General features: G+C 40.0%; 1 protein-coding gene and 1 pseudogene across 2 annotated transcripts in view; one reads left to right on the forward strand and one right to left on the reverse strand.

Annotated features, from left to right (window-relative positions):
• CSTF3 (cleavage stimulation factor subunit 3) overlaps positions 1 to 21,032 on the reverse strand; it is a 78,542-nt gene extending 57,510 nt beyond the window's left edge. Inside the window, exons 1-3 of the mRNA XM_079788672.1 lie at positions 20,858 to 21,032; positions 1,183 to 1,284; positions 968 to 1,063 (exon numbers count right to left, since the gene is read on the reverse strand). Of these exons, the coding sequence (XP_079644798.1) occupies positions 968 to 1,063; positions 1,183 to 1,284; positions 20,858 to 20,884 (225 nt within the window). The 5' untranslated portion in view covers positions 20,885 to 21,032. The remainder of the gene's footprint in view (positions 1 to 967; positions 1,064 to 1,182; positions 1,285 to 20,857) is intronic.
• LOC307110381 (cysteine-rich and transmembrane domain-containing protein 1-like) lies at positions 14,232 to 15,923 on the forward strand (annotated as a pseudogene). Its single transcript has one exon. The product of its transcript is annotated as a cysteine-rich and transmembrane domain-containing protein 1-like (transcript).
• Positions 21,033 to 27,095: the final 6,063 nt, after the last annotated feature.

Below are 27,095 nucleotides of genomic sequence, written 5' to 3' on the forward strand. Positions count from 1 at the left end.
CAAACCCACATATCATCAAATTTCAGCTAGTGTGGAAAATATGACAAGGCTGCAGTGTACTTGATTGAGAATTTATATTACAAAATTAATATTGAAAGTAAGAATACTTCATAAGTTATAATGTGGGTATCAATTATTCCCACCTCACCCTTTCCATTCCATTAACTTATAACCTGAAATATGATTACTTGGTGCCAAATGTTATCAACACATTAACACTTTATTATCATTTGACCGCTAATTCCAGTCTTAAAAAAGGAACATTCCCTTCTAATTATAATTAAGAATGGGGCCCTTACTCTTTAAAATAAACATACCTGACTTCAAATATCAAGACAGCTAAAAAGCAATTTTTTAAAAGTATCATGGTGTAAATTATGATTACATAAGTTTAAGTCACATTAGCTTATTCCTTATAATGTAAACTTCTTCCGGCAGAAAAAAATTTTCTTGAAATTATTGAAGTGCTTACATTTATTGACAAACCATGTATTTTCATGAAATTAAAATCTGAAATAACTTTCCATCTAAATGTTTCATTTCACCAGAGATGTTCAAAATAACCTATAAAACTAAGTTAACATTTCTGTATTTTCTTATAATACCAGTAGTTCATATTTTTGTAAGCAGGAATCAAAAGAAAAATGAGTTCTAAATAAATGACACAGGAGGCAATAAATTGACACATGACAAGTAAATAAAAGGCTAAAGCACTCCAATACCATTGAAACTGTTTTAATGTTGTTGCAATTGCAAAATGCAACAATCATCAGCTTGTAAAGACCCAAATTTCAAAAATTCATTTTAATCACTCCTTTATACCTATTTTACAAAATAAAGGCAAAAAACATTTAAACCCTCCTTGTCCGAGTTGTGCTATCTATGTCCCTAACTTGTCTTTACCACTATAGTGTATGCTGCAATTCCCATCAGATGCTATATAAGAAAAATAAAATAAAATATTAACCTCTGCTTCAATGTACAGTTTCCAGAATCTGCCAGAACTGGGGAACTGGGCAACAAGGCGTTCATAAGTCTTCCGTGCTTTGTCTATAGGTTGATTCTAAAATTGAAAACCAATAAACAGCATTTACAGCGTTAGGATTATGAAAATATTTACTGCAGAACCAAGTAGTGTGACTGGACCCATAGAGAAGGAAATGTAATCCTATATCACTAAACCTGTGCCTCTCGAATGAGAATGCTCCAAGCGTCAAGGTCATATGGATTCTCTTCTAATTTCTTTTCAGCTTTCTTCACCTTCTCTGGGACATATTCAGCTGCCTGAGGAGAGAAAAATAACAAACTGAAGTTACCATTTTAAAATTTTCATGCCTAATCTTATTCAAGCACAATATATCAGTATACAATATCACAATACAAGGAATAAAAATGTTCTCTTATAAAAGAGGCCTGTATTTTCTGTAATCTATATGTTATCTTAAGTCAACTGCATAAAAACAAAATCAAGTAATCACATACCTTAAAAAGATATTTAAAAATTTCAATAAAACCACCTTTTACATTAAATACTATAGAACAGCAGTCTTGAAACATTGTGGTCTCAGGACCCTTTTTATATTTTGAAAAATTACTAAGTGTGCCAAAAAGGTTGTTTATGTGGTTTATTTCAATATTTACCATTACAATTAAAACTGAGAAAAAATGTTACATATTTATTCATGTTCAAATAATGAAACTATTGCCATGCCTGCGTGGCTCAGCGGTTGAGTGTCGACTTATGAACCAGGAGGTCACGATTCGATTCCCGGTCAGGACACATGCCTGGGTTTCTGGCTCAGTCCCCAATGTGGGGAGTGCAGGAGGCAGCCGATCAATGACTCTCTCTCATCATTGATGTTTCTATCTCTCTTTCCCTCTCCCTTACTCTCTGAAGTCAATAAAAAAATATTTTTTAAAAACTATTTACATATTAAGACAAGCAACATTTTAATGAAAAATAACTATTAAAATTCAATGAGAATATCCTTGTTTTACAGATTTATAAATTTAATGTCTGACTTTTAAAAATGTAGCTGGATTTTCATATCTGCTTCGGCATTCAATCTGTTATAATATCACATCATGTGAAAATTCTACTGTACACTCACAAGAGGTTAAGAGTGAAAAGGGCAAATAATGCCTTAAATTTATTATAAAACAGTTTGAATTCACAGATTCTCTGAAAGTCTTAGGAACCCGTAAGGTCCCTGGACCAACTTTGAGAAGCACTGCTATAGTGCATTCATCCTGAGCCATAAAGCATGAAATGACATGAACGCTTATTTTGATAGAAAAGTTTAAAAACATGACTCAAAAATTTTATATACAGCATAATAAAAGCTACAAAATAAATCTACAATAAGAGATTTAAAGACTGTACTAAAATGTTTAGGGTAATGTGGGTGATGGATGATAGAAGTATAGGTGATTTTCCCCCCCTAGATCCCCCCCCGCCCCCGGCTCCTTTCTATCTTTCAGTATTTTCTAAACCTTTACTAAGGTAGTTTTATTTTTATTATCTATATACACTGAGTGGCCAGATTATTATGATCACTGAACACATAATAATCTGGCCACTCAGTGTCTATCCTATATAATAAAAGGCTAATATGCAAATTGTCCCCTCGACCAGGAGTTCGACCAGCAGGCAGGCCGGCCAACCATCCATGTCCCCTCCCCCTGGCCAGGCTGGCCGGACCCCACCCATGCACGAATTCATGCACTGGGCCTCTAATACACACACACACACACACACACACACACACACACACACACACAGAGTGGCCAGATTATTATGCGTTCAGAGATCATAATAATCTGGCCACTCAGTGTATATAAAAACCTAAGCAACCGTTTGACTGTTAGCTACAACGTGCACTGACCACCAGAGGGCAGATGCTCAACGCACAGCCATGGAAACATGGGACTGATGAATCTCAGAGGGAAGGGGGGAGTGGGGAGGGTGGGAAGAGATTAACCAAAGATCTAACATGCATACTAGAGGCATGGTGCACGGTCCCTGGGCCTGGCCTGCGGGGATTGGGCTGAAATTGGCAGTCTGACATCCCCCAAGGGGTCCCGGATTGCAAGAGGGTGCAGGCCAGGCTGAGGGACCCCACCAATGCACAGATCTGTGCACCAGGCCTCTAGTAGAAATATAATATTAATAGTAGCTAGCACCTGATGCATGAAAACAAGTATTAGTTCCCAAATTGTTAAGAATACTTCTGTGTACCACAAAAAGAAAGTGATTCTAAATAAGTCAGATAAACATTAACTTATATGAAGTTTCATTTTGCGTTTTTTCATGACTTCTGGAAATCTATAGTGATCCTACACAATAATATTCAAGCCCGGCCAGTGTGGCTCAGTGGTTGTGCATTGACCTATGAACCAGGAGGTCATGGTTTGATTCCCAGTCAGGGAACATGCCCGTGTTGCAGGCTTGATCCCCAGTAGGGGGCAGGAGGCAGTCAGTGGATGATTCTTTCTCATCACTGATGTTTCTCACTCCCCTTCCCTCTCTGAAATTAATAAAAATATATGTAAATATATATTTATTTATTTATATATTCAAGAGAGGATAAAGAGGAAAGCACTGTCTCTAACACCTTTCTTCTCCTTTTCTTTTTAGTGGCAATTAACATCTCATAGAACATTTCTGTCACACTGGCGGGAATGGATCAGATGGTTGGGCATGATCCCATGCACTGAAAAGTTGCCAGTTCAATTCCCCACCAGGGCACATGCTGGGGTTCCAGGCTCACTCCCCAGTAGGGGGCATGATGTTCTGCTCTCACATGGGTATTTTTCTCTCTCCGTTCCTCTCCCTCTAAAAATCAATAAAAATCAGAATGGATTATGCAAAGTATGATGTTAAATTAACTATAGTCATGGAGTAACTACAAAGTGAGCTTTGTCAAAATAAAATTGAATCCCTGTTTACCCTTTCTACCAAGGTAAAAATTAGGTAGATCAAAGACATATTAAAAATAAAAACACAAGAAAGAACAAGAGAAAAACACTAAAATTCATCTCTGGTTGGAAAAGGCTCTTCAGAAGCCTTTGAAAAAAAATGATAATTTAATTCATGAAGTTTAAATTTGGGTCCAAAAAATTATAATCAGAGTCAAAAGACAAACTTTAAAAATATCCCTAACACACTGCCAAAGTATTAGTTTGGCTTAGTTGATAGAGCGTCGGCTTGTGGACTGAGGGGTTGGGGTTTGATTTCGGTCAAGGGCACATGCCCATGTTGCAAGCTTGATTCCCAGGGGTCGTGCAGGAGGCAACCAATCAATGATTCTCTCTCATCATTTATGTTTCCATCTCTCTCTCCCTCTCTGAAATCAATAAAAATATATTTTTAAAAAACTTGTACAATCAATAAAAGACCAACAACTTAAAAAAAAAAAAAAGAAAACCAAAGCATTCAAACAGTTCATAGAAAAAATGAACTGTAAACACTCAAAAGAAAAAAGAGCCCTGGTCGGTGCTCAGTGGTTAGAGCATTGGCCTGAGGACTATAAAGGGTCTTTGGTCGAATTCATTCCTCAGTTGCAGGCTCAATCCCTGGCCCTTGGGTCAGAGAGAGTGCAGGAGGCAATCAATCAAGGTGTCTCTCTCACATAGATGTCTCTCTCTCTCTCCCCCCTGCACACACTCTAAAAAATCAATGGGAAAAATATCCTTAGATGAGGATTAACAAAGGAAAATCCAAAAGAAGAAATAGAAATAGAAACCATAAAATAGAGATCAAAAGTGTATTATAATTAACACTAGAAGCCCGGCGCGTGAAATTGTGCGGCACCGCCCCTCCTTGACACCCTAAAGGTACCTCTCCACCCAGAGCTCAAACGCGCCTGGCCCCACCCTTGACTCCTCTGGCCGCTTCGGTCCCGTGAGTCGCCTCAGGCTGGTCTCACCTCCTCCATACACCTCCCCACTTCCGCGCCCCCCCGCCCCCCCCCGCCCCCCCCCCCCCCCCCCCCCCGTCTCCAGAGCAAAATGGCGGCTCCGTCCCCTCATGGCACTGGAAGAGAGCGTGCAAGCCTTGTGCCTGCTGCAGAGTTTCGATTCCTGCTTCCTGGCGGCGCACACACGCTGAGTGCAAGCGGTGGGTGGCGAAGGACTGGTGATGGAGGCGCTTCGGCTCTCACCCCTGCCCTCCTCGGCACACGATGGTCCTGCCTCCTTCAGGCGCCTCCCCACTTCCGCCTTGTCTCTGGAGCAACGCCTCCCCACTTCCGCCTTGTCTCTGGAGCAACGCGGCGGCTCCACCCCGCTGCGCACGCAGCCTCCTGCTGATCGGCCATTACAGCGTGAGGGCGGCAAGACCATTAGGATATTAGCTCTTTATTATATAGGATTACAAGGGTAAACAGAAACAGACATTCTCACATCGTCAACAGGGACAAGTAGTAATACTGATCAAAATTTATTAAGAATGCCTGACCCTGAATTCCCCTTCTGGCAAGGCATCCTACAGCACATGTATACTGAAGAATAGTTAGCTACTAAGCTTTTTATTGCTGCATAAGACCAGAAATAACTTAAGTAATCACGTATAAAAAAACTGACTAAATATTATTATGAAATTTGTAGTCACTAAAAAGAACAAGGTCTATAGTTGCAACATGAAACATTCTCCATAATAGAGTTTCAAAAAAAAGTGGGGAGACACACAAAAACATACACTCACTTTACACTGTATACTCTTTTGGTGTCTGAATTTTTACTATTCACCTGAGAAATACTTGCCAGTATGTGCTAGACACTGTTGAAGGGGTACTTGGGATACAACAAAATAGACTTATTTCAAGAGTTTACTTCTTTAAAAAACAAGCTTTAAAAAATATTTTAAAATAAACGAGGATCTTAATTTTTTAAGATACCATTACACTAGTGATTCTCAAGACTAGCAGCACACTGGAATCAACTGGAAGAAAGGGAATTTAAAAAAGATGTGCAAGCCCTACCATCAACCAATGAAATCAGAATACTAGTAATGGGGACTGGAACATCACTATTTAAAAAAACGCACAAAAACTAACTCTCCAGGTTGTTCCAATGTGCAGCCTCAGTTGAAAACCATGGCTTTCCACAGTATGGAGTTACCTCAAAAAATTAAAAATGTGTTTATCAACTTTAAAAATGGAACTGTCCTATGATCCAACAATTCCACTTCTGGGAATTTATCTGGAGAAACCCGAAACACTAATTCAAAAGAATATATGGACCCCCCTATGTTCATCATCAGCCCAATTGCCCATCAGTAGATGAGTAGATAAAAAACTTGGTACATTTACACAATGGAATACCACTCTCTGCCTTAAAAAGGAAGAAAAATTTACTCTTTGTGACAGCATGGATGGAACTGGAAAACATTATGCTAAGTGAAATAAGCCAGTAAGAGAAAATCTAGTACTATATGATTTTACTCATATATGGAATTTAATGAATTGAACACCAAGCAAAATAGAGACAGCTGGGGGAGGAGGGCAGTGCATAAGGAGGAAGTGTTGGGAGGGACTCAGCAAAAAATAAAAAGGAGAGAACTCACAAACCTGGGCAACAGTGTGGTGATAGGGGGGATGGAAGAGGGCATAGAGGGGATACATGGTGATGGGGGGCGGGGGGAGGAGAAGAAAACCATGGCTTCCAGGGCTTCCTAACCTTTATTGGTGCCACAGAACCTTCCAGTGAAGTTCTAGGTGAAGCCTAAAGACCCTTTCTCAGAATAATGTTTTTAAATATACTAACTCTGAGAGATTTCAAAGGAAACTAATTTTATTAAAATATTATTGAAATATTTTTAAAACAAAGTCTTATATAGTAACTAGAGGCCCAGTGCATGATTGAATCATGCACGTGTAGGGTCCCCTACACGCTTTCGCTTTTCGCGGTGGAGCTGGGTGCCTGTCCGCTGGTGCTGGAGCAGACAGGCACCCAGCTCCCCCACTTTTGATGGTCCGCGGCCGCTGAGGGGGGCTGCCGCGGACACCTGACTACTCTGCCGTTGAGAGGTGCAGCTGGGTGTCCGCGGCAGGCCCCCTCAGCGGCCGCGGATCTGGCCGTTGAGAGGCACAGGGGGCGGGGGTCCCGCCCCCTGCGCCTCTCAACAGCAGGGTAGCCCCCCTCAGTGGCAGCGGATCCGTGCCTCTCAATGGCCTGATAGGCCACCCCGAGTCCCACCCCCCAGCCTCCCGCCGCCCAATCGTGGGCGTAGCAGAGTGATGGTAATTTACATGTTACTCTATTATTAGATAGGATAGGTACTTAACACATTAAATAACAAGATCCAGTGGCGAGTCTAGTGATGAGTGCAACAATATGTTGAATATTTATGTCTCAATCATAGCTGTTGCTAACACTACTAGTGTGGTTTCTTACCTATATTCATGATTAAAGAAAAGGCTCAATTTGAGTTAAGAGACTCATGAAAATAAAAGGTTTATATAACCCATCCAAGTTCAGGGAACCCATAAAATTCTATCCACAGACACCTGGGGGAAAGGGTTACCATGGATCTAAGGATCCATACAAAGGATATTGTAGATCAAATGCAAAAAACATCTGTTGAACATCTATGTCAGGCATTAATCATCACTCCTCGTTAAGTAACTAATAACCCAATTTCATAATCTATACTAATAAAAGGGTAATATGCTAATTAGACCAGACGTCCTTCCAGACAAAGCCACAGTGGCAGGGGCCAAGGCAGAGGTTAGGGGTGATCAGGTTGGCAGGGGGAGAGCAGTTAGGGGGATGAGGCAGGCAGGGGAGGGCAGTTAGGGGCAACCAGGCCATAAGGGTAGGGTAGTTAGGGGGGACCAGGCCGGCAGGGGAGGGCAGTTAGGGGCGACCAGATTGGCAAGCAGGTAAGTGGTTAGGAGCCAACGGTCCCGGATTGTGAGAGGGATGTCCGAGGGGTCCCAGACTGGAGAGGGTGCAGGCCAGGCTGAGGGACACCCTCCCCCCATGCACGAATTTCATGCACTGGGCCTCTAGTAAGAAATATAATTAAATTACATGAAATTGCTAACAGAACCATGGCTCAGCTCTTTTCAAAATCTGTTACATCCCTATTTTCCTCTGATCAAGGATGTAGTTAAATGTTCATAAAGTAATCTATATAGATAATTTTCCATCATGTGCATTAACAATGGAAGCTATCCAAAATGACTAAAGTATACTCTGGTTATTATAGACATTTAATATTTAATTATCACAATAAAACGTCATCCAGCACTGGCCGGTTTGGATCAGTGGATAGGGTGTTGGCCTGCAGACTAAAGGATCCCAGGTTCGAGTCTGGTCAAGGGCACGTACGTCGGTTGCAGGCTCCTCCCCAGCCCAGGCCCTGTCAGGGCTCATGCAGGAGGCAACCAATTGATGTTTCTCTGTCTTTCACTCTCTCTAAAATCAATGGAAAAATATCCTCCAGTGAGGATTAAAAAAAAAAAAAAAAAAAAAAAAAGTCATCCATCCTTACAGCTATGAACCATTTAGGTAGCTAACAGCACAATGTCTTTGTTTTCTGGCCTGGTTATCATACTGCTATAGGCCAAAGTAAAATTGAAAACTGGACAGTGTGTTAGTAGTTTCTACAAGGAGACTGCGCCTCCTTAAGGAATGGATTATACCCTGGCCAGATAGCTCAGTTGGTTAACAGCATTGTCCCAATATGCCAATGTAGCACAGGTTTCATCTCTGATCAAGGCATACACAAGAACCAACCAAAAAATACATAAAGAAGTGGAACAAGAAATCAATGTTTCTTTTTTTCTCTCTCCCTGCCTCCCTCTCTCTTAAAATCAACTTTTTTAAAAAAGGAATGGAGCCTTAGCTGGTTTGGCTCAATGGATAGAGTGCTGGCCTGTGGACTGAAGGGTCCCAGGTTCGATGCCGGCCAAGGGCACATGCCCAAGTTTCGGTCTCAATCCCCAGTAGGGGGCGTGCAGGAAGCAGCCAATCAATGATTCTCTCATCATTGATGTTTATATCTCTCCCTCTCCCTTCCTCTCTAAAATCAATAAAATCTATTTTTTTTAAAAAAATGGAGTTGTATTATTATTTTTTCCTGAATCTGTTGACAGATCAGAGGAATAGGTCACTTTAAAAAAACTTACAGCAAGTTTCCAGTGCCTATTTATAATGGAATGAGGTCAGAACCCTGCTCACTATGGCAAAAGAACAACTGTCCCATGCTTTTGTGTCCCAGAACTTATTACTATAAGAAACTCTATTAAAATCTAGCCTTTGCCTTTGGAATAAACTGTAATTCCATTCTCACTCTCTAGATGTTAATGGGGAGTAGGATAGGGTCCCAAGTCAAATAACCAGAACAAAAACTGAACTAGTTTCTAAGGCATACACATTACCAATGATATTAGTAGGACTTTGGAAACTTCTTTGATATGTATTAGTACAATATTAAAAACCAGAAAATCAATGCAACTGTATGGAGCATACAGAGATACATAGCAACATATACAATTTCAAATGAGTACAAAAATCAGAAAAAAATGTGAATTTAATTATGTGCTTTTTGAAAAATGTATTTTTATTGACTTCAGAGAGGAAGGGAGAGGGAGAGATAGACACATCAATGAGAGAAAACCACTAATCGGCTGTCTCCTGCAGGCCCCACACTGGGGATCGAGCCCACAACCAGGTATGTGCCCTGATGGAGAATCAAACCATGACCTCCTGGTTCACAGGTAGACGCTCAAACATTGAGCCACACCAGCTGAGCTGTCAGACTGTTTTTTCAAAACTAATGAACCATTTTACATTCTCATCAGCAGTGTTATAAGGGTCCAACACTTGTTATTTATCTTTTTTAAAAAAATATATTTTATTGATTTTTTACAGAGAGGAAGGGAGAGGGACAGAGAGCTAGAAACATCGATGAGAGAGAAACATCGACCAGCTGCCCCCCGCACACCCCCCACTGGGGACGTGCCCGCAAACCAATGTACATGCCCTTGACCGGAATCGAACCTGGGACCTTTCAGTCCGCAGACCGACGCTCTATCCACTGAGCCAAACCGGTTTCGGCGTTATTTATCTTTTTGATGAATATAACCATCCTAATGTATGTGAAAGGTATCTCCTTGTGGTTTTGATCTGCATTTTCCTGATTGCTGATAAAGTTCAGCATTTCCTTATTGGCCACTTGTATATCTTTGGAGAAATATCTATTCAGATTCTTACCCATTTTTACTTGGTTTATCTTTATTACTGAATTGCAATAGTCCTTTCTATGTTATAGATACAAGTCCTTTTTCAGATATATAATTTATAAAAATGTTATCCTGTTCAGTGAGTTATCTTTTCACTTTCCATGCTTACCCTTGTGTTTGCTATGTGAAGCTAACTCAAAGAAACTGAACTTAAGATACTGGCCTCGCCGAAACCGGTTTGGCTTAGTGGATAGAGCATCGGCCTGCGGACTCAAGGGTCCCAGGTTCGATTCCGGTCAAGGGCATGTACCTTGGTTGCGGGCACATCCCCAGTAGGGGGTGTGCAGAAGGCAGCTAATCGATGTTTCTCTCTCATCGATGTTTCTAACTCTCTATCCCTCTCCCTTCCTCTCTGTAAAAAATCAATAAAATATATTAAAAAAAAAAAAAAAGATACTGGCCTCACAGGCACCCTGCAACAATTCTCAAACTTTTTGTACAGAATAACTTTGCACTCTTAAATACTAAGGAGACAAAGAATTTTTTAAAAATAAGGGTTATTTCTATCAAAATTATTATATTAAAAATAAAATTTAAAAATTAATTTAATTCATTTTAAAATAAGTTCATTTAAAAATTTTTTCCAAAGCAAACTCAATGAAAACAACAGCATTAACTTACTTTTTTGTGTGATTCTCTATTGTCTAGCTGAATTAAAGACATTATCTGCTTCTGCTTTCAATCTAATATAGTAGAGGCCCAGTGCATGAAATTTGTGCACGGTAGGGTACCTAGGCCTGGCCAGCAATCAGGGCTGAGCAGATTCCCCGCCTCCCTGCCTCCTCTTTCCCTAACTCCCTCAGCACCCTGCTGCCACCGCTGGTCCCCCTACCATGTTCTGTGCTGCCCCCTGGTGGTCAGCGCACATCATAGTGAGCGAATTCCCGGTCTCCCAGTCAAACTCCTGAGGGGACACTTTGCATATTAGCCTTTTATACATATAAATTGTTTTGGAAGATTATAACTACAAAACCAGTTATGTAGTTGGAAAACGGAAAAGCAATTGTGGACTTCATATAGCCCTGGAAAACGCTGAGTTAAGCTTTATTAAAACTATAAACCACTCTCTATAGGACAGCTTAACTTATATTGGGAAGTTGTTAATTTGGGGAGAGGGAATGAGAAGTGGCAAACTATTATATCTGTGATTGGAAGAATAATCTAATTTCTTCTTCCCGATCCCACTAGGGCAGTAAAACATGGACAGGAAAAAAAAAAAAAGAAAAAGAAAAAAAAAGGCAGTCGTCTTTTTCTAAAGAGCTCTCTATCTTTGTGGTAAATGAAGAGGGTGTTATTCTAGAGGTCACACCAAAATTATGTTAAAATACAAGTCAATGAAAGTTTAACCCAAGTGATAAATGTCAAAAGTATGGGGTGGTGGTGGTAAAGAATTTAAACCCATATAAGTTCTTGACCATGACCAACAGAACAAGCAGAGGATGAGTCTCAAACCTGTTTTTTCTCAGTATTTTCCACTGTTAAGGGTAATGACTGACTATAGTAGAGGGAGGAAAATCAGTAAAACACTCTATTAAAAGCCTAACAATTCTCAAAAAATTTGCAATTTTTCTCCCCACTTAATTTTATCAAGAACTGTATTCAAGAAGAAGAAAAACAAATAAGTTTTTAAAAAAGTAAAACAACAAAAAGGAATTTACTCAAAAACAACTTCTAAAGTCCAGGTATCTTCAATCCCTATTGAAGTAGTTTGCAAGCTTTCATTTACATAAAAATCACCTGTGGTACTCATCTCGAATATTATGAACCTCACGGAACGAGTTATAGTATGTCTGAAGTTGGGGTACAGGCACTTATACATCTAAAAGGCACCTAAATGATTATGATGCAATGGATCAAGGACTCCATTCTGAGAAGCACTACCTGATTTATCTGTTCTGTAAATAAATCTTTTCCAAATGCTATTTCATTAAAAAGAAAGTGGCATCAGACCTAAGTCATTCTAATTTTTTTTTGGCTAAAGCATTAAGAAAACTGCACATACTATACTATACATTTGAAGTCTCTTAATAGGTAAACTATAAAAATTAAAAAGTAGACTAAGGTAGCCTGGCCAGTGTGGGTCAGCGTCGACCCAGGAACCAAGAGATCACCAGTTCGATTCCCAGTAGGGGGCGTGCAGGAGGCAGTCGATCAATGACCTTTCTCTCTCACTGATGTTCCCCCGCCCCCTTCCTATTCTAAAATTAGGGGAAGGCTCAAATATAAACAAAATAATCCTCATTTTGAAAAAATGTCATGACTTGAAGAAGCACAAAGAAATTGCCACTTCAGGGCCATAAGTCAGTGTTTTGCTTTTGGGGGAAAATAAGTTTGTGGAGATATAGAAAATATGAAAAATATGTGTTCTGTTATATACTTATCAATGAGGAAAGGAAGATGAAACACCCAATGTTGAAAACTGAAGCCTGGTTTATTTTGTTGGGTAATTATTAGTACTTACTAGAGGCCCAACGCACATGTGCAAGTACAAGCCTAACTGAGCCAATTTATATGCCTAGAGAATATAGCACTTTATGTAACAGGTAACATTAGGACTGGATGCCTACTTAGTCTAACTGTGTTCCTTGCAGTGCAACAGAACTCTGCTCTATTAGATGACTTTGTTATGAATCTGTGTATGTATCCTGCATATAATCCCTTCAACCCTTTCAAAAACTAAAAATCTACTAAAATGCAAACAATCCAAAAACTGAAGGGAAAAATAGGCTAAAGTTATTGATCCAAATAATTATACTTATCATATTTGCTTATTTATCTCCTAGGAAACAAATAGCTACAAACTACAAATAAAAATCTTTATCTTTTAGAATTTGAAAAATGTAGCTTCTTTAAACCAAGAGTAGCCAAGATATTAATTCATTAGATAAACTAAGTGAAACAGAAAAATACAAATTAGAACATAGTTCTGCCTTCTGGCTTTATTCAGTATTTACTGTTTATTATAAAATATCTACTAACTTAAAAATAGCTTAAACATTGGCCCAACTCAAATTCCTTTTTAGATCAATTCTCACATTATTACCAACTGTCCTGCAAAACCAAACAACTCAAATTCACAGCTAGGTCTTGTTTAAAGAGAATCAGGGACAATGGCAGAAGACCTTAAATCTATGAACTGTTTTTGGCAATTGTCCACTTAATAGGCACAAACATCTGAATCCAGATGTTGTCCTAGAAGGTCTATCCAGTATGTGTCAACTCTGGTATTCCCTGAAACTCCACCTCTAAGAAAAACCAATAGTTCTGTAAACACAGATCAATCTCTTAGAAACAATCATAGCCAAATATTCTGTATAGTTCCGTTTTCTTAATAAACATTAACAATAAAGACCAAATCATATTTGCCTGTCCAAACTGCTATACTAAATATCACTTTAAAATAGGAGGGGGTCCTAACCAATTTGGTTCAGTGGATAGTGTCAGCCTGCAGACCGAAGGGTTCCAGGTTAGATTCTCGTCAACAGCAAGTACTTTGGTTGCAGGCTCAATGCCTGGCCAGGTGGGGCACGTGGGGGAGGCAACCAAAAGATATGTCTCTCTCACATCAATGTTTTTCTCTCTTTGTGGCTCTCCCCCCTTCCTTCCACTCTCTCTAAAAATCAATGGAAAATTATCCTTAGGTGAGGATTACCACAAAAATAAAAAAAGGAGGGGGAAAAGTAGGAAATGCTATTACAGAAAGATTTTGTTGTTAAAAACATAAAAATAATTGGGCCCAAAGAAAACATAATCTAACACATTCTTGGCCCTTTCCCTCCCTCTTCCTACCCCCCACCCCACACACATTAACTTTGGCTTTAAAATTAGTTGGCACTTCTGTTATCTCTTAACTGCTAGTCTTCTACAGAATAAAAACCCAGTGGTCCTAACGCTGTAACGACCAAACAACCCGTCACCAGGAGGTGCATGGAGCACCTCTCGGTCCCTCCCCCGCACCGAGCCCCCAAGCTGCTCGTCATGAGGACAGGTGGCAGCGGAGGGGCGGCACTGGGGACTGTGGAGCAGCTGCCGGGAATTTCGAGGAGCAGTCACGGAGTGGGGGGAGCCTCGCGGAGCAGTCGAGGGGCAGCGGCCTTGGGCATCGCAGAGCGTCCTGGGGCAGAGAGCTTCATGTAGCGTGGCAGGGCAGCAGAGGCCATGTGAGGGAGGCCAGGCTAGGCCTAGGGACCTACTTGCGCATGATTTCGTGTGCTGGGCCTCTAGTAAGTACTAATAATTACCCAACAAAATAAACCAGGCTTCAGTTTTCAACATTGTGGGTGTTTCATCTTCCTTTCCTCATTGATAAGTATATAACAGAACACATATTTTTCATATTTTCTATATCTCCACAAACTTATTTTCCCCCAAAAGCAAAACACTGACTTATGGCCCTGAAGTGGCAATTTCTTTGTGCTTCTTCGTCATGACATTTTTTCAAAATGAGGATTATTTTGTTTATATTTGAGCCTTCCCCTAATTTTAGAATAGGCTATAGTTTGTTTAAAAAGTGAAGTCTTATTTCCAAAAGGTAAGAATGTAGAAATATTTTGGGGACTTAAAGGTTCATATCAACTGACCTGGCCTAACCCATTTCTCTCCCTCTTATCCAATAAAACTTTATAAACCATCCACTTATACCCCAAATATTTTACTTTGTATTAATTATGTACTTATTTTCTCGAGATTAATTTATTTGAGACTTTGTCATGTATAACACATAGCTTTGGTCCAAATTAATCCATTCATTTACTTAACACCTGGCTGTATTTCCTAGGTTTGTAAGATGCAACAGTAAGTAAGGCAGCACCTTCAACCCAAGCTCAAACTCAATAAGGAACTCTAAACAACAGTCTACTAAATGCTGTAGGGTCGCGGCTGGTGTGGCGCTATTTGTGCAGTCTCGCCTGGTCCCGTCTGCTCCGTCCCAACCGGCGCCCAGTCCACTGATGAAGAGGTATATTCTGCAGTTCCCTAATGAACCCAGGGAACCTTCCACCGTATTCGGGCCCTGGTCCACGGCCCCGTACCCACCTTATCCACAACAAGCAATGAATGGGGCCTGAGGCCTATCCTCCAGGACCTATGGGAGGACCTTACCCACCTCCTCAGGGGCACCCCTACCAAGGATACCCACAGTATGGCTGGCAAGGAGGACCTCAGGAGCCTCCTAAAACCAGTGTATGTGGTAGAAGACCAAAGAAGGGATGACCTGGGCCCATCCTCCTGCCTCACAGCGTGCTGGACTGCTCTGTTGTTGCTGTCTTGGGACATGCTCACCTGACCAGCCTGTCCCTGCTGTCCTGTCAGCTCTTCGGCCACCTCCAACAGGTGTGTCTGCCCCCATCTCTTCTGATTGCTAAAATAAATGACTAGCTCTGCGCAGACACTTCTACCTTCAACACAGTGGGATTCTAGATTAGCAGGGGTTACTGATGTTTAATCCAGTGACTTTATCTTTCTAATGTTCAAAATTAATTTTCTATTGGCCTTTCACAAATGTGCTAAATGACTTCCCTTTTATTTTTTTGGCCAAAGGCTTAGTTATGAAATATATATTTATAATTTTTAAAGTATACATTCAAGGTAGTGGCATAATGTAACATATCACTGAATGATTTCTTTGCTAACACCCTGTATGTTTCAATAAATTTGTCTAAACTTCAAAAAAAATGCTGTAGGGAGTAGTGCACAAGGTAAAACGGAGCTAAGAAAGAATGAGATCAAAAATTGAATTGAGCAGTTAAAAAAAGTATCTACAAAATAGGACTATAGCCATAATTCCACAAAGGACCCAGATGTATTTTTGTTGGGAGTAGGGGGGAACCTAAATACTAGTACACACAGTCCTGTCACCATTAAATTGGCAAAGACAGTAAACATGAAGCTCCAGAATACCCACAAACACTGCAAGATCATTTAAATAACTCTAGAAATGCAAAATGTAACTTCCTTACAAGAGTAAAAAAAATTACAATAAACCTTAGCAGTGATTTTGATTGTCTACAATCATTTCCCACTTTCAAAGGGCAGAGATTCAGTACCAAGAAAGAAATGAAATGATCATCCATATTTTGAGTAACAAATTAAAAATATTGGGTTTATTCAACAAACATTTTTAAGCTTCAATGCTAAAAGAAACCTACACTTCATTATCTTGCAGGATTCTTTGTCTATTCCATCCCTTGACACCTTTCCAAAGCAAATCCATGTTTCAGAGTGGTTTTGATTTTTTTCTTATTATTCATCACATTTACTTCGTCTCTTTTTTCTTGTCCATCATTTCAGGCACTCCTCTTTTCCTCTGAATTTTCACTGACTGCTGTCTTACACATAATAAAGCAAGCTAGTTAATCCATAATTAATCATCTCACTCTTTAAGGTATCTTTTAATCATCATTTCAGTTAAAGTTGAATAATACAGTATCTGGAATTTGCTTTAAAGTAATGGAGGTGGGAAGAACAACTGAAAGTGTGGAGAAAAACAAGATTTGCCATGAGTTGAAGCTCTATAATAGGAACAGTATACAATTCTTTCCTTTTTTGAATGTTTGAAATGTATCATTAAAAAACTGAAGAAAGTATTATTATGAAGATGACTCTGTTGGTAATCAGATGTCAAAAAATATTTTTTAGATTGATAGGAAGAAGATATAGGACCACCATCAAAGTTGGGACAAGGTGAACATCCAAAAGAAAATGGTTTTAACTGATTTCAACACACAAAATAAAGAGAAACCTATAAATTCACAGTGATACTCAATAATCTTTGAAAAGGAGAAAGAAAAAAAACAGGAAACTCCTTTACAGAAAAATATGAGTCAGTAAGTAAAGACAGAATATTAGAATTTTTTAAAAACCATTTTCAGCAGGAAACAACTACTGAAGACAGACCATTCTCCCTCTCAACCCTAAAAGATTTTAGGGTGAAAATCTCTGAGGGGAGAATGTTATAGTATAGTAAGAAGCTAGGAAAATTCCAGGACAAATGGGATAGGAAAACTAAGATAGTTAAACAGCAGTTTGCAACCACCTAGTAAATCCTATCTTCCCTAAACCAAGGACACTTAGAGGAGTAAATGATTTTCTCTTCTCCCCAACCAGAGGGTAAATAGCTTAAATCACTCTACTCGGGGATAGATAACAGAAATCCAATCAATGCCATTTGTCAACCATACCCAAGGACAAATTAAAGAGAATAAATCTCATTTTGGTTCACCAGCATAAAGCTGATTAGTATTCTATTGACCCTCCCCTAAATGCCTAGCCTTTGAACCCCCTGAAAAAGGTCCCAGCCCACTGCCCCTCCAGAGAGCATGCCTGTGCCATTCCCTCCCCCCTCTCCTCCCACAAGCACCTATCTCCTCATCTCCAAGGGACCCCAGATTTGTAACCAGGGGAGCAAAGGGCAGTGGTAGCTCCTCCCGGGCTAATCCCCTAAACCTATCTCCAAGGCCCCCTTTTCTCTGCCTTTCCGGTGAGTCAAAGCAGCCCAGCCCAGGCCTTCCTTGTTTCACTGTCCTGTTTTTGTTGCAGTCAAATTCTTGCTTGCTTTTCTAAAAAAATAATTATATAAAAATTAAAATAAAAAAACCCCACCACTTGCCACCTCCAATGTAATAACTGCTTTATTCAACAATTATCAATTGATAAGTAACTAGGTAGATTACTGAGGAACACAATATCAACCCACAGATTAAAGGGGAAAATAATCATTTACAATGAACAGATACAGCAGTGTCACCCTAACCAAGTGATAAAACTTAAATATCACTAACAGTGGAATAACCTAGCATGAAATAAGTGCCTTTTAATGTAATGCTATAAAGTATTCTATCCAAAAATATTATCAAAGCTGAGTTTAGGTTTCAGGAAATACAAAAGATGAAAGGACAAGTTAAATGACACTGCATACACAAAAAATAAAAGAAATCCAGAATATGAGAGTTCTAAAGAAAACTGTCCTGGACTCTTCAAATACACTGAGTGACCAGATTATTATGATCTCTGAACACATAATAATCTGGCCACTCAGTGTGTGTGTGTGGTGTGTGTATATACATATACATATATATATATGCATATACATATTCATGTACCAGGCCTCTGATATATACATATATATACTACACACACACACACACACACACACACACACATATATATATATATGAATTCATGCACTGGGCCTCTAATACACACACACACACACACACACACACACACACACACACGTATATATTAAGAGGCCCGGTGCATGAATTCATGCATGGGTGGGGTCTGGCCTGCCTGCTGGTCGAACTCCTGGTTGAGGGGACAATTTGCATATTAGCCTTTTATTATATAGGAGGATATACACTGAGTGACCAGATTATTATTTGTTTAGAGATCATAATAATCTGGCCACTCAGTATAGACATATTAGGGCAGGGGTGGGGAACCTTTTTTTCTGCCAAGGACGATTTGGACATTTATAACATCATTCGAGGGCCATACGGAATTATCAACTTAAAAATTAGCCTGCTGCCCTAACCGGTTTGGCTCAGTGGATAGAGCATTGGCCTGCGGACTGAAGGGTCCCAGGTTCAATTCCAGTCAAGGGCACATTCCCAGTAGGGGGTGTGCAGGAGGCAGCTGACTGATGTTTCTCTCTCATCGATGTTTCTAACTCTCTCCCCCTCTCTCTTCCTCTCTGTAAAAAATCAATAAAATATATTTTTTTAAAAATAAAAATTAGCCTGCTATATTTAATTAACTCACCCCTAAAGCCTTGGCATGGCCAGACCAAATGATTTTTTTTTCTGTTAAAAATAGAGACCAAATTGTTTTGCAGGCCTTATACAGCCCGAAGGCCAAACGTTTCCCACCCCTGTTCTATGGGGTAAAAATTGGGGGATTATTCAAGAGACAATCAAATTACACAATGTGAACCTAGACTAGATTCTGACAAAACAAAACAAACAAACCCTATGAATCACATTTTGGGACAACTGGGGAAATTTGAATATGGACTGGCTTTTATAAATCATATATTAATTTTCCTAGGTGGGAAAATGGCATGATGGTTATGTAAAAGGATTAATGCTGAATTATGTGGGGCTGATGTTGAATAATGAGAATGCTGAAATATGTGTTGACAAATTTGTATGGGAGATAAAACAAATACGGCAAAATGTTTAACTGTTGATTTTAAGTGAATAATTGTACTGTAGGTGTTCACTGCACTTTTAACTTTTTTTCTGTTCTAAACAATAAAACTTTTGGATGAGATTTTTTCCCCTGTAAATTTTCACCAACATCTCTCCCATTTAAAACACCACAGTTCTGAAAAATCTGAGGTCACAGCAACATTTCAGTGTCTTTATAATTTTAGAAAAATATAAGAAATAACAATGGATTCTGAAAACTTTCAATGAAACCTCCATATATTACTCCTCCCTTGACTCTCAGATTGAGTCCAGAAAAAGGGTAAAAAAGGGTAAGTATGCATAAACAGATTTGATAATTATAAGACTTTGCATTCTTGGGCATCAAGTAAAATGTAAACACTGCAAAGAGTTCAGGACTGAAATCAGTTGATGAGCAAACACAAAATTCGGTTAGCCAAACTTTCCCAAAATTTAGTCACACAGACTACCTCCAGGTTATAAGCTGGGGACTTGAAAACGAAAACCTAAGTGTATTTCGTTGCCATGGCAATGGGAAATTTCAGAAAATTGAGACTGCAGACCAGCTAGCTTCCATTTTAAAAACTACTTACCTAAACATATACCAAAACTTAAATTGAAAAACTAACTGAGTAACATCTATCATAAAATATCCGTTTTCATCTTTCAAACTAAAAGGTAAACCCTATCCCACAAAATTTTGAATCAAGGGCAAAAGAAACAAATTATCTAAAATTGTTAATTTTGAAATATTTAAACATCACTTATACCCAGTATTAAAACAGACGGTTTTATTTAGAGGGACCGAAACAGACTTCTCAAGTTTCGATTTATCAAATTCTGCAATATCTGTCTCATGCAAAACGAAAATGAAATGTAAACAGAAGAGATAAAGAAGGAAGTGGGAGAAAGCCACAAAATTCCTAACTCTTACCCAGCAAAACTAGGCTTTACTCCCAGACTGTTTCCTTCATTCGCCCTAGCAAGAGTCTGTTTTTCCCAGATTAGTTTAATCTCAAATTATTTCTCAAGCTATTAACCTATTTCTGGGTACAGTCTATATCGGAGAAGGGGCGGGCGAAGATGGCCAAGTTTTTCGAAATCAGCGAGTGCATGCTTAATCAATCAATTCCTATGGATCTACCCTATCGAAATGGTATGAAAGGAAGGCATCCAACCGAGGCTGTCCCAGGAACCTGAACTGGTCGAAGCAGCTTCCCAGTTACTGTCTAAATCAAATGTATTCATACTAATGCCTCCAACAGAAAAGCCAAAAAATAACTTTAAATCTCAGTCAGCTCTTGCTCCCCATTCCCACCATTTTTCTGTACGCCGTTCCCCCCCGATCCCTTCCTCAAGCGAACATGGCTGGAGAATCAGGACGAACAGAGACATGGAGAGAAGAGGTCGCCACGAGGCCCCGCCGCTCTCCTTCCTCACCTGCTCCGCGGCTGCGTCTCCTGACATGATCTCAGATAATTAGAACGCGCAAGTTGGCCCGAGATGTGAAGCTAGAAAAGAAAAATTAAACTAAAAACCACCCCCAAACCAATAGAGTCACCCCCTGCCCAGCAGGGCCAGACGGCCAACACGAAACGCCACCGCCCACTCAGATATGAATTAAAATGGCTGCGCCCCAGCCGGTCGAGGAGGGGCGTGGCTTCGGCATTAACTTCCGGGGCAGTGGGCGGGGCTACGAGCGCAACTCGCCGGTTACTCGGCCGCGCAGAAGCAGAGATACCGGGGGCGGGGCGGGCTTATGGCCTGGGATGACGTCACGGCCCTGGGCGGCAGCGACTGTTGCGGAACTGGCTGCTACCGGCTAGGAGGCGGGAAACTTGCTTGAAGGCTCGCGCGGCTTTTGGAATTTAATTATCAAGCTGTGGGTCCCGGTTCGTCACTGTTGAATCCTGACTGCCAATCAGTTAAGTTCAGGCACACTGGCCATCTTAAGGGGCAATACTAAATGTTAATTGCCTTCTGTATTTTGGAGATAAGGAATCTTATCGAGGTTTTCTCAAGTCTCAGCTAATGATGTTTACGCTTCTAGGGGACGAGAGGGACAGGTCAAGGCCATATTAATTTATTGCTGTTACCATCTACCTCGGTGTCTAAGACTCTGAAGTCAGTAAGGCCCGGGTTTTAAGCTCATCATCTCACCATTGGTTCCTCGGCTGCAAAATGGGCGTCATAGCGCTCAGGCCCTGGCCAGACCATAGTCTTTCCAATCCTGGCTTCATCTCTCACTAGATTGGTAGCCGTGGGCAATTTCGGTTTTCTGTGCCTCAAGTTTCCTTGCCTATAGACAGGAATAACAACAGTGCCTGCAATTTTAGTAAGTTATACATGAAAAGGTCAGAAGAGTACCTGCACGGCCCAAGATGAAGTGAGAACAAGTCTTCTCAAACTCTTTTCAATTCAAGGGTCCTCATAAGAGGGCTCCGTATAGTCTCCTTACTGACAGCGGTCCACACCCCAGTAAACTATTCAACTTTTTCCATCCCATACACGCCTATTTTCAGTCCCCCGCCTCTGCCCACATTTCCACCTCTGCCCTTTGCACAGCCTGAATTCTTGCCCATTCAAGTAATCAGACACATGAGCAAAAGATTTATGTTAACAGATGTTGATTCCACCACCCAACAACAGTGCTAGTTAAATATAATCACAAGGCATCTCCACAATGGAATGTCATGCAGCCAGTAAAGATAGAAAGATATCCATGATATGGTTAGGTGAAAAAGCAGAATTCAAAAATAGTGTACATTTAATAGGATGTACAGTATATATTATATATAGTACCTAGACTGTGTCAAATAATTTTTTCATCTGTTTTCTGAGTTTGTCTATGATGAACTAATATAAGGACAATATATATTTTTTAATATATTTTATTGATTTTTTACAGAGAGGAAGTGAGAGGGACAGAGAGCCAGAAACATCGATGAGAGAGAAACATCGATCAGCTGCCTCTTGCACACCCCCTACTGGGGATGTGCCCGCAACCAAGGTACATGCCCTTGACCGGAATCGAACCTGGGACCTTTCAGTCCGCAGGCCGACACTCTATCCACTGAGCCAAACCGGTTTTGGCAAGGACAATATTCTTTAAGAGTCATATTCACATGCAAAGTTTCACTCAAATGCCATTTTTTCTTAATATTTTTAATAAAAATCTTTAAAGAATTAAAAGTTCAAAGAATAATACAGTGAATACCCATATAACCACTGCCTTCATTCAGTGACTAACATTTTGGCATGTTTATTTTATATGTATGTATTGACATATATAGTTTTGTTTTTTTGCAAAATAATTTGAAAGTAAAGGAATCTGGGCCCAGCTTAGCTGGGTTCCTCTGGCTTAAATGATCTCATTAGGTTGTAGCTAAGCTGTTGGCTGGGTCTGAAGTCTCATCTGAAAACCTGACTAGAAAAAGAGCTGCTTTCAAGCTCACTAATATGAGCCTCTATTCCTCAGGACTGGTAGATTGAGGGCTTCTTTTTTTTTTTCTGACTGTTGGCCAGAGTCCTCCTTCAGTTTCTTTTCACATGAACATCTGCAGGGCTACCTGACAATATGGCAGGTGACCTTCCCCAGAGTGAGCAGTCCAAGAAAGAGAGAGAGAATATCCAGCACAGAAACCACCATCTTTTATAGCCTAACCTCAGAAGTGACATTCCATCACTTGTATGATATTTGATTCATCAGAAGCTGGCCAATGAATCCTCTCAAGAGAAGAGGCCGGAGCCGGTTTGGCTCAGTGGATAGAGCGTCGGCCTGCTGACTGAAGGTTCCCGGGTTCGATTCCGGTCAAGGGCATGTGCCTTGGTTGCGGGCACATCCCCGGTGGGAGGTGTGCAGGGGGCAGCTGATCGGTGTTTATCTCTCATCGATGTTTCTGGCTCTCTATCCCTCTCCCTTCCTCTCTGTAAAAAAATCAATAAAAATATATTAAAAAAAAAAAGAGAGAGAGAGAGAAGAGGATTACATAGGGGGATGAAAGAAAGGAGGTCGAGGTTATTAAGGGTCATATCAGAGGGCTATGTACCTTAGCACCAGGCCAGACACAATGCCAATTTCTCATGGATATTAGCTATATTATTAACTTACTTACCAAGTGGATTGAATCCAGTGGGTACTTTTGAATGAATTAAAAAGCAATAAGAATTTTATTTTAGCTATCATTTGAAATGTGTAAAATCATCACTGGAGCTTGGGGATTTGTCCTCTATCATAGTAGTTATTTAATGTTTTAATAATTTATTTAGTTCATTCCTTTCATTAACTCCCAATGTCATTTTAGAGCTGAAAATAATTCTGATACCAAAATTGTACAAGGTTGGTGCTTTATAACTAATCCTAAGGCCAATTTTACTTATGAGCAAAACTGGAAGAATCCAAAATCAAAATCAACAAATTGAAAACAGCACAGAACAGAGCTTAAAAAGAAAACATAAAATACAGGATAGATAGATTTATCCATAAGAGTAGATTAACATTAGGAAATCCATTAAAAATGTTGTCTTACTAACAATTTTAAAAAAGAAAATTTATCATCTGATATTTATTAAAAAGTATTTGTAGATAAGTGGATAAAAAAGCTGTGGGCCCTGGCTGGTTTGGCTCACTGGATAGAGCATCGGTCTGCGGACTGAAAGGTCCAGGGTTCGATTCTAGTCAAGGGCATGTACCTCAATTGCAGGCTCCTCCCCAGCCTGGGCCCTGGTCAGGGTGCATGCAGGAGGCAACCAATCGATGTTGTGTTTCTCTCACATCGATGTTTCTCTTGGTCTTTCCCTCTCTCTTCCACTCACTCTAAAAGATCAATAGAAGAATATCCTTGGGTGAGGATTAACAACAACAAAAAAGCTGTGGTACATTTATATCATGGAATACTATGCAACAGTAAAAAAAAAAAAAAAAAAGAATCTCTTACCCTTTGAGACAGCATGAAGGGACCTGGAGAGTATCATGCTAAATGAAAATAAGTCAGTCAGAGAAAGACAAGTATCACATGATCTCACTCATATGTGGAATCTAATTAACAAAATAACAAAATGAATGGAGTGGATCCAGAGACATGGAAGCATGGAACAGAGTGAGGAATCTTGGAGGGAAGGCGGGAGAAAATGGGTGGGTGGGAGGTAATCAACCAAAGACCTTATATGCATATACAGTATATTGTAATATTTTATTACTGTGAATTTTGCTACTTGCAATGTTTCCATGAATCCCCCAGGTGGCAGACAAATACAATTTCCACTTGATTAAACAAATTTCGTTAAGAACATTACTTCCTTATGGTAAATCATGAGAAATATCAGAATTTTTAAGACCAAGCGATTAAGGAACTAACTTTTTAGTATGATTAAGGAACTTACCATATGATTAAGGAACTAACTTTTTATAACTTACACACTAATTTTATTAGAAACATAAGTGACAATTATTAAATTGCTGAGCAATCATTGTAATTAGGTACTCTGCTAAATATATATTCCCCCTGATCCATCATTCTAAACACTTAGAAATGTTTCCGCTGGCTATGAATGCTAATAGTGGTCCTTTGGAATCTGAAAAACTCAATCAAGCATCACTAGTAATAAAGCAAAAGCTCTGTTAACCAATTGATTGGATTTTTAAAAATTGTTTTAAGTTTTCTATAGTTATTTCTAATTTGAAATTCATGTCTATTAAAATTGATTATAAAAGAATGAGTGTATGTTACACTTGATATAATATACCCACTTGCTATAAATACATTAAGCATACCTGACCTCCTGACCCTCACAGCCATATTTTCCTAATGTTCCAATCTGCTTTGTATAGTTTGACCTATTTACAAAAAAGTCAATAGGTGCATGTCTACAGCTATGTAGAGGGATAGACAAATACTTTAAAAGTGTGTGTAAGCAGGACACAAATATATCTGCTATTTTATTTTTTAAAATATAATAGCTTCCAACTAATGAATTCTCCATTTACATGATGAAACTGCCTGAAATGACTATTGAGTCATCTTCTATTAGAATGTTAATTAAACACATCTTTTACACATTTCTTAAATTTAATCTGACTCTACTGCTTGAGTTGAAAAGGATTTTAAAAGTAAAAATCTAGAGCTGATCAGTTAAAAAAAGCAGGGCATTGTTAAATTATATTCATTGTTTAAAAACTTTCTTAAATTAGTCAAAGCAGTAAAACTATTTGTGAAAATTAAGAGAGAGAAAAAAAGCCAATTATAATCTCACCACTTTGAAAAACATTTTTGATTTCACAGCCCCTTTTGTATTCAAGCATAACTCAAAATGCATACATTTTCCATTGTAGTAAACATTGGTACATAATATTTTTATTTCTGTGGATATATATATATATATATATATACTAGAGGCCCAGTGCATGATTGAATCATGCACGTGTAGGGTCCCCTACACGCTTTCGCTTTCCATTGCAGGGGAGCTGGGTGCCTGTCTGCTGGTGCACCAGGCCTTTCGGAAGCCTCCAGCTTGGCGGAGGCTTCCGAAAGGGAGGCTTCCAAAAGGCCTGGTGAGGGAGCGGACAGGCACCCAGCTCCCCCACTTTTGATGGTCTGCGACGGGATGTGAGCTCGCTGCCCCAGAGGCCCCTTCTGTGCCGCAGCACAGCCATAGAACAGAGGCTGAGCTCACGCCACCGCTGGCGATGCGAGCTCAGCGTCCCGCTGGCCCAATTGGCTACCCCGGCCACCCCAAGTCCCGCCCCCTGCGCCTCCCACTGGCCCAATCGTGGGCGTAGCAGAGTGATGGTAATTTACATATTACCATTTTATTAGGTAGGATATGAATATATATGCTTATTGTTATTGTTAATCCTCATCCCAGGATATTTTTTAAAATATATTTTTATTGATTTCAGAGAGGAAAGGAGAGGGAGAGAGAGAAACATCAATGATGAGAGAGAATCATTGATCATTTGCCTCCTGCATGCCCCCCCACTGGGGATTGAGCCTGCAACCTGGGCATGTGCCCTTGACCGGAATAGAACCTGGGACCCTTCAGTCCGAAGACCAATGCTCTATCCACTGAGCCAAACTGGCTAGGGCCCAGGATATTTTTTCCATTGATTTTTAGAAAATTGAAGGCAGGAATGGAAGGAGAGAAAGAGAGAGAGAGAGAGAGAGAGAGAGAGAGAGAGAGAGAGAGAGAGAGAAAGAGAGAGAGAGAGAAACATAAACATTGATATGAGAGAGACCTATCTATTGGTTGCCTCCATCACGTGTTTCAACCAGGGCCCGGGATTGAACCAGCAATCCAGGTACGTGCTCTTGACTGGGAATCGAACCCGAGACACTTCAACACTCGGACTTATACTCTAACCACCAAGCAACACTGGTCAGAGCAGGGGGCTATTTTTTTGTTTTTAAAAATGTGGGGCCTAGCCTGGCCAGCATGGCTCAGTGGTTGAGTGTCGATCTAGGAACCAGGAGGTCACGGTTCAATTCCCAGTCAGGGCACATACCCGGGTTATGGGCTCGATCCCCAATGTGGGGCATGCTGGAGGCAGCCAATCAATGATTCTTTCTCATCATTGATGTTTCTATCTTTCCTCTCTGAAGTCAATAAAAATATGTATATGTATTTTAAAATGTGGGGCCTAAAAGGACTTAAATAGACACTTCTCCAAAGTATACATACA

The sequence above is a fragment of the Cnephaeus nilssonii genome (genome assembly GCF_951640355.1).
Source record: "Cnephaeus nilssonii genome assembly, chromosome: 13".
NCBI classification, from domain to species: domain Eukaryota; kingdom Metazoa; phylum Chordata; class Mammalia; order Chiroptera; family Vespertilionidae; genus Cnephaeus; species Cnephaeus nilssonii.